General features: G+C 41.8%; 1 protein-coding gene and 1 long non-coding RNA gene across 3 annotated transcripts in view; one reads left to right on the top strand and one right to left on the bottom strand.

Moving 5' to 3' along the window:
- LOC102308091 (cytochrome P450 2K1) overlaps nt 1-6,300 on the bottom strand; it is a 9,601-nt gene extending 3,301 nt beyond the window's left edge. The window contains exons 1-9 of one of the 2 annotated variants that reach the window (XM_005929908.2): nt 6,068-6,300; nt 5,785-5,947; nt 5,549-5,698; nt 5,293-5,453; nt 5,009-5,188; nt 3,971-4,112; nt 3,617-3,801; nt 3,287-3,428; nt 2,662-3,207 (exon numbers count right to left, since the gene is read on the bottom strand). In XM_005929908.2, the coding sequence (XP_005929970.1) occupies nt 3,020-3,207; nt 3,287-3,428; nt 3,617-3,801; nt 3,971-4,112; nt 5,009-5,188; nt 5,293-5,453; nt 5,549-5,698; nt 5,785-5,947; nt 6,068-6,274 (1,518 nt within the window). In that variant the 5' untranslated portion in view covers nt 6,275-6,300 and the 3' untranslated portion in view covers nt 2,662-3,019. Of the gene's footprint in view, nt 1-2,661; nt 3,208-3,286; nt 3,429-3,616; nt 3,802-3,970; nt 4,113-5,008; nt 5,189-5,292; nt 5,454-5,548; nt 5,699-5,784; nt 5,948-6,067 lie in introns of those variants that run through there. The other variant, XM_042224035.1, reaches the window with a different exon arrangement.
- A 1,018-nt stretch (nt 6,301-7,318) lies between these two features.
- Nucleotides 7,319-7,963, top strand: LOC121815065. The gene is made up of 3 exons (XR_006054758.1): nt 7,319-7,500; nt 7,758-7,824; nt 7,934-7,963. It is a non-coding gene; the product is annotated as an uncharacterized LOC121815065 (long non-coding RNA).
- The last annotated feature ends 233 nt before the right edge of the window (nt 7,964-8,196 follow it).

The following is an 8,196-nucleotide window of genomic DNA, read 5'->3' as shown; positions in this document are numbered from 1 at the left end:
ACTATGTCGGCTGCGTTTTGTTTACAGCACTTTATAGCTGCCCCATCTCTTGCGATTATTAATAGCTGTCGCAAAAATGATTTGCTGCAAGTTGTGGATCACTTTCAGCTGCAGGTTTCAAAAACCCTCCGTAGGTGTGATATAAAAGCCTTAGTGGTGGACAAGTTGGTGGGAGCTGGTGTGCTTCAAGTGCCTGTTTCACCTGTGGTCTCTGGTGTGCCAAGCCAAGCTGCCGTAGTTGAAGAGGGCCAAAATGGTTCTAGTGGGGATGGTGAGGGGGATGAGCGGGGGAAAAACGCCGCGCACGCTTCCTCGCTATGACCCACTCTCTTCTGGGAGTTCAGAAGGCAGAGAAAGAGCTCGGCTCAAGGTGCGGCTGGCACGTCTCCAATTGGAGGCTGAGGAGAAGGCTCAGAACAGGCGGGTTCAGCTCGAAATAAGAAGGCTGGAAATAGAGGCAGACAAAGCCGTTAGGCTCCGAAAGCTTGAGCTGGAGTCTCAGTCTCAAGCCTCATCTGTCTCTGTTGACAATTCCGGTCCCACCTCCTCGTCCGCTTCTGCTTTTAAAATTAATAAGTGCATTTCTTTAGTGCCCACTTTTAGTAATAATTATGTATTAATAATTGTCTGCCCAGTGGTCTGTTGCACAGCCCTGTCGGTTTTCTGTTTAAAGTTTGTAATTAAAACCTTTTGCTTTACTCAGTTTTGTGTTGGGGGGCTCGTGTATGTTACTCCCTCCCTGACGCCTAGCAGAGGGGGTCGTAACAAAATCCGTGTCTGTGTGCATCTGTGTGATGTCAAGTCTCAGATGTTGTGTGAACATCTTCATCTGACTGGGCTGAGGTAGAGGTGGAGGGCTAGTCATGGTTTTAAAAACAAATTCCGAGTATAACAGTGGCCTCCTGCCATATCATCGCTGCCAGAGGACCTGGTTCTGTTTTGTCACTGCCAGGGGTCTCCGCACCTGCTGGTCCTGCTTCTGTTCCCACTGAGGGGTTCTGGAGAACGGAGCCAGCTGTCTCCGCTGGAGGATCAGAGTGGCCCGTTCAGTTGTCTGTCTCTGTTGGAGGCTCCAGGGAGTTCATCCAGCCGTCAGCGCCACCAGATCCTCCACCTACGGCTTCCACACCATTGACTGCACTGCCACCACTTGCTCCATCACCTGTGGCTTCCACGCCATTGCCTGCAGTACCACCACCTGCGGTTTCCACACTGTCACCTGCAGCTGCATTTTCCACTAGTGGTGAGTGGATCGATCCACATATCAATTGTACCAATACCAAGTCGGCATCGGATCGATACTAGCCTGGTGAGATCGATTCTTTACTTTAAGTTCCGCTCTTGTTTGCAATGCTGTGGTTTTGGCAAAGACGAAACAGTCAGGTCGTCGAGGTTTGCGTAGACTTTTTATTAAAAGTCTTTCTAATAAATATTGATAATATTCATTTTCTATAAGCATTTTCTATTTAATTACAAACTTTGTGCCAAATATGTTCTGGGTTTTAAGTATTTAATAATAAAAAAGGAAACATCACAAAAAACGCTTGAGGTCATGAAAATCAGATTTGTTGAGATTTGTATCGGCGATATTGGCCTGTATTTACATGGTATCGCATCGATACCAAATTATGCAGTATCACACACCACTAGTTTCCACACCGTTGACTGCAGCTCCACCTGCCTTGTCTGGTCCTGCCTCGTCTGGGCCTACATCATCCGGTCCACATCCTCCTCGGCTGGCATGGCCAGCTTGTTCACGCCTAGCACACCATCGTTGGCCACTTTCCAGGCCGTAGGCTGAGGAACATTGCCGTCATGGTCGGCCTACTGAACGGTGTTGCTGCCTTCCACATGTCGTTTCAGTAGTCCTCCTCCGTTCAGCAAGCCTCCGATCGGCTGAAGCAACATTTCTCATGTGTGCCCATCCTGATCCAGGTCGACCTCAACAAGCCTTTTGTGGTGGTGTTTTGGACTCAGGGGTTGGGGTAGTGCTGTCCCAGCTCTCCGATGGAAAGCTTTGTCCCTTTAAAGTTTAACTTTTAACATTTATGAATTCATCACCTATCATCTTTTTGTTACTTAAATGACTTTCACATATTTTTTTCTGGGTTTTATGGTCTAGCAGTGATCCACTGAAATAGATGAGGTGCTTTTTGAACTCTGGCTTGTTGTAAAACTCCTTGTTCTCAATATTTGCATTTAGGACAAAGGAAACTCAGAAAGAGGTCATTGCCATTTTGTTCTGAATCACTTTACCCTCGACTTTGTCAATATAATAATGGATTGGATTTATATAGCGCTTTTCAAGGCACCCAAAGCGCTGTACAATGCCACTATTCATTCACTCTCGCATTCACACACTGGTGGAGGCAAGCTACGGTTGTAGCCACAGCTGCCCTGGGGCAGACTGACAGAAGCGAGGCTGCCATGTCGCGCGTAGTTTTGGTGTAATTGTGCTGTAGAAGTACTGGGGCGGGAAAATTGTGCATTTGTTTGTTGTTCAGAATTTGTATCATGTGAAAAACTGTCATGCCATTGTTCACATAGTGTTGAATAATTTTCATTATCTAGTATTTTTAACTATTCAGACTGTTATACAGGTAGATGGTAAATTAATGGATAAGACTGGGTTATACAAAAAACCTTGAAAATAAAATTTAAAAGTGGTTTATTTAATTTTGTAGATCATGTGAATTGCTTTGAAATAACAAATAATAAAACCCCACAGAAAGGACTAATTTAAAACAAAAATAAAACCTCCTTTAGTACATGAGACTGGGGAGTACATCAACTTTGGAACATAAGCAGCAACACAGCAGTTTTTTTTCTTTTTCTAGATCATGAAAGTGTTTCAAAACACTTTCTAAACACAAGCGATTACTATTATGCATTAAACTGAGCTGGATTCTTTAACAGGCCAACAGAAGTATATTGCTATGGCACATTACCTTTACTGAGCAGAACAGAAATGTTAGAAATCTTACACTTGGGCCTAAACTTTGTTAAGAACACCTCTTCATCACATACAGGAAACAGCACACAGTTTGTGAGGTGAAGGGCTGAGTGTTAAGCCCACACTTGGAGTGAGATCTAATTCGTCCTCTGAAACTCCAGGAGCAGGTGTGAAACAAAAATGCTGCAAGAGGGTGGCGAAGAAGAGGAAGAGCTCCATCCTGGCCAGACTCTCTCCAAGGCAAATCCTGCGACCTGCAAGAGAATTCATGAAACATTTCTGGCTCTCTTGTGAGTCAAGGTAAACTAAACAGTGATGGCTGAGCTCACAAACCTGCAGAAAATGGAATGAAAGCATCTCTTTTGACAAACTTTTTCTCTTTGTCCAGGAAGTGAGCAGGATAAAAGCTATGTGGTCTCTCCCACTCGTTGGGATCATGCAGGACTGATGTCAAGAAAGGAAAAATTGTGGTTCCCTGCAGAAATGACAATACACAAACTGAAAATGCCTCCTGTATGTTAAATAATAATGTCTTATAGTAATTAGTTATGTTACACACAGTCCTTATTATCCTCAACCAGTCCAAGTACCTGATGGGCCACAGCTTTGTTGAGTATTTTGTTGAGCTTTGTTTTCCATAGTAGCTGTGTTATTCAGTCTTACCTTCTCGATAAAGTGACCCTGAAAAGTGATGTCTTGGGTGGTTTTGTGAGGAAGTGCAGTGGGGACGATGCTGCTCAGTCTCTGTGTCTCATGGATGACGGCATCAGTGAAGGGCAGATTTTTCCTGTCAGCAACCTGCACCTGTCGATCTCCTATGACCCTCCTCAGCTCCTCCTGAACCTCATCTGGAGTATGAACAAGAACAGTGTACACATTTCATCCCTATGAGGCGGACTAAAACACTTCACCATACTTGAAAACTCCATGAAGATCAGATTTTGTTTCTGTGATGGTCTGTTTTCAGTAAAAACAATAATTGGCATATGCAAGTTGTGGATTACTTAGACTTCTCACCTTGAATTTTTGGATATTTGGCCATAAGCAGAAGTCCCCATCTCAGTGTAGTTGATGTTGTCTCAGTGCCGGCAGCAAACAGATGCATGACTGTCATCACAAGGTTTTCATTATGGAAGTGACTGTTGGTAATCCCAGATTCCTGCACATAGACATTTAACAGCAAAGTCACTAAAATAAAGTTTAAGGGGCTTCAGTAGTACAAAAAAAGAAGTTGTCCAACACTGATTTTACATTTTCAGGGTCGCAGGGGGTGCTGGAGCCAATCCCAGCTGTCATAGGGCGAGAGGCGGGGTACACCCTGGACAGGTCGCCAGTCTGTCGCAGGGCTAACACACAAGAACAGACAATCATTCATACTCACATTCACTCACAGATTCACACCTAGTGGCAATTTGGATTATCCAATTAACCTATCCCCACAAACTGCATGTCTTTGGACGGTGGGAGGAAGCCGGAGTACCCGGAGGGAACCCACGTAGACATGGGGAGAACATGCAAACTCCACACAGAAAGACCCCGGCCTGATGGTGGAATTGAACTCAGGACCTTCTTGCTGTGCGGCAACAGTGCTAACCACCGTGCCACCGTGCTGTCTTATATACAGTGCCATGAAAAAGTATTTTTCCCCTTTGTTGAATTCCTCTTGATTTTTATGCATAGTTATCACACATAAATATTTCAGAGCATCAAAAAACTTTAATTTTAGGCAAAGTATTTTGTATTTACCCAGGTAAATATGAATTACAGGTTTTAAATGATGATTTCATTTATGAAGGGGAAAAACTATCCAAACCTACTTTGTTCTGTGCAAAAAAGTATTTACCACCTAAACCTAACAACTGGTTGTGTCACCCTTTGCATCTAGAACTGCAATCAACCACTTCTAAATAAGCATTTCTGATAATGTCTTTCAATCAATGTGGAGGAATTTTAGCCCACTGATTGGGATTTTTTCACTAGTTGGAACAAAGTTTCACCCTGAGCTTCAGTGAAACATTCATGAACACCAACTTGAAAGATGATAGAGATGCCAACCTCCAGATTTTGTTTGCGAACCAGAAAGGCGTCTACAAAGCCTCTGCACATCTGGGGATTCAGAGTCTCTTTTAAGCGACTGAAGATGGTTTGGTTTTGTTTCTTATTGGCAGAAAATATTTTGTGTATTTCATTTCTGTCCGCAGTCCACTTGAAGAGCGATGGAAACATGTCGAAGATCTGTGAATCATCACATTTATATTTGGGATTAAATAACATTGTTGAATTGATACAGTTTATGTACTTTTAAAAATTCCGTAGCTTCAAAAAATAGGAATTAATACCTGTATTGAGGGACTTCCACTAAGTCTAATAATTCTGGCTGTCCGATCTACCAGAGATTTAAACTCTGGATCATTATATTCAAATCTGCTGCCATAGACGATGGAGCAGATAATATTAGAGACTGCACAGTTAACTGGTTGGGTTGTATCAAAAGCTTCTCCTGTTACAACAGAAATAAAATAGCACATGAACTTTAGAAAAAAATGTCAGTTTGATTACTATTTACTAAACTCAACACAATGTGATTAGTTTTACCTTGAAATTTCTTAAAAACTTCAATGAGGTATTGACATTCTTCAATTATTTTGTCCTCACATGCTCTCTTGCCCATCCCAAAGTCTCTCAGGTTAGTCAGTGCAAAGCGCCTCATTTCTTTCCATGAATCGCCGTTGGACCACGCAACCCCTGAAATGAAATTTTTACAAAGTAGTTTAACTAACACTAGATTCTGAAAAATACATTTATTGTAGCATAATAGTCACTTTTCATACCATGTCCTTGACTAAGTTCACGCATGATCTCTGGTTGATTTCTGTCTCCAAACACGTCATCATAGTCTACAAGTGCCTCCTTCACTGTCTTGTATCCTGACAGGACCACCACTTTTTTAGTTCCCAGATAGACCGTGAAGACTGATCCATATTTCTTGGATAACTAAGAACAGAAAAAAGTTCATTCTTTGACACAAATCCAACAAAACAAATGTAGGCAGCTCCCTGTATAGCTGAATCTTGAAAACCACCTAAAAGAAAAGTAATGCAAAAACAAACTCACCTCCAGTAATGTGTTGTAGGGTTTTTTCAGGTCAAGCTGAAGTAGGTTCCCAAACAACGGAAGTGGTCTGGGTCCTGGAGGCTCATTACCATGTTTTTGAGTACTGAAACTCGAAGAGGAAATTAAATAGATTAGCAGGAGGACTATGACAGCCCCCAATAAGAACAAAGAACTGAAACACTGGAGAAAAACATCTAATATCCCCATGATTATAAAACAAAATGTCCTCTGATAGTTCTTTGTACACAGCGACTCACTGACCCAGCATTTGGTACTGAAGTTCTTTTTCTTTCTTTTTTTGTTTCTTAGTTGACCAATCTAGACATCCACTACAAGGGGGTGGGAAAATGCAGTAGAAAGGTTAATCTGAATGACTTAGTAAATTATTACTGTTAGCAAGCTGTTACTTTGCTCTATACTGATATTGATTTTCTACTCAGAAAGACCTGTCACCGAATTCTTATTGTTTAACCACAATCAAACAATGAGTGTATTTGAGTTAAAGGATCATGAATAAAAAGTGAAATAGTGACAAAATCTGTTAGATTTCTCTGGTTCTTTTTAAGGCCTTAGGAATCTTCCAGATATTATCCCTTACAGTTATTTGTATTTAATCATGAGAAATAAATGTAATATAGAGCTAAGCTGTTACTGTTTGGAAAACAGATTTATAAAAATGCCGGACTTACCACTGAAGACCTGAATCATGAGTAGCAGCTGTTCTCGTGATGAACACCATTAAGATGGTTACAGTTTGATACAAAAATAAAGTTGTTTTTGTTTTTTTGTTTTTTTGCTTCAGCCAAGTTCTCAAGCTTATTTTTCTGTGCAGTTGTACAACTGTGTGGTCACTGTGGAGCAGGGAAATTATTTTACTGCTATTGTTAAATAATCATCAAAAAACGACTTAAACTTTATTTTAGTGACTTTGCTGTTAAATGTCTATGTGCAGAAGGCTGGGATTATCAAAAGTCACTTCCATGATGATAACCTTTTAATTACAGTAATGAATCTGTTTGCTGCCGGCAAACACTGAGATGAGATGGGCACTTCTGCTTATAGCCAAATATCCAAAGATATAGGGTGAGGTGCCTGAGTAATCCTCAATTTGAAAATGCCAATGGACAGGAAGGAGTGACCATAACAAAATCAAAGGAAAGAAGTGATGTAAATTGCATTTCTTGACTATAGCTTAGGGTTTTCAGAGATAAAATGTGTCCACTTTGTCTTTCATGTACCAGAGAGGTCCAGGAGGAGCTGAGGAGGGTCATAGAAGACCAACAGGTGCAGGTTGCTGACAGGAAAAGTCTTCCCTTCACTGACACCGTCATCCATGAGATACAGAGACTGAGCAGCATCATCCCCACTACACTTCCCCACAAAACCACCCGAGACATCACTTTTCAGTCTAACCTTCTCGATAAAGTGAGAAGGTTAGACTGAATAACCCACCTCCTATATTCTCATTGGTTTAACTGAATGCATAAAACTGAATCTTGAAGGCAGGTTGTTAAGCAACTGCAGAAAGAGGGGAATGATTGGCCTTAGAAAACACGTATGTGCTGTTTCTTTTCATTCCGGTCCTTTTTGTGCCTACTGCCTTCTCGTTATTATTCCCCATATAGAGGATTTTCCATTTCTGTATTGTAATTTGTGTTTCCTTTCTTGACACCTGTCCTGCATGATCCAGAGGAGTGGGAGAGGCCACGCAGCTTTTATCCTGCTCACTTCCTGGACAAAGAAAAAAAGTTTGTTAAGTGAGATGCCTTCATTCCATTTTCTGCAGTTTTGTGAGCTCAGCCATCATTGCTTAGGTTACATCTACTGACAGGACAGCTGAAGTTATTCTTCAATTGTCTCTTACAGGTCGCAGGGTTTGCCTCGGAGAGAGTCTGGCCAGGATGGAGCTCTTCCTCTTCTTCAGCACCCTCCTGCAGCATTTTCATTTCGCTCCTGCACCTGGAGTTTCAGAGGACGAATTGGATCTCACGCCAAGTGTGGGCGCTACTCTCGGACCTTCACCTCACAAACTGTATGCTGTTTCCTGTATGTGATGGAGAGAAATTCTTGACAAAAGTTGTCCTAGCCTGTACAAAGAACTGAATCATCTGGGTGTAATCTTTTTTTTC

The sequence above is a fragment of the Haplochromis burtoni genome, unplaced genomic scaffold, assembly GCF_018398535.1.
Source record: "Haplochromis burtoni strain Fernald_Lab_line unplaced genomic scaffold, NCSU_Asbu1 Contig_126, whole genome shotgun sequence".
Classification (NCBI taxonomy): domain Eukaryota; kingdom Metazoa; phylum Chordata; class Actinopteri; order Cichliformes; family Cichlidae; genus Haplochromis; species Haplochromis burtoni.
The sequence above is the reverse complement of the archived record's forward strand: the minus strand, read 5'-3'. Positions and strand labels throughout refer to the sequence as shown.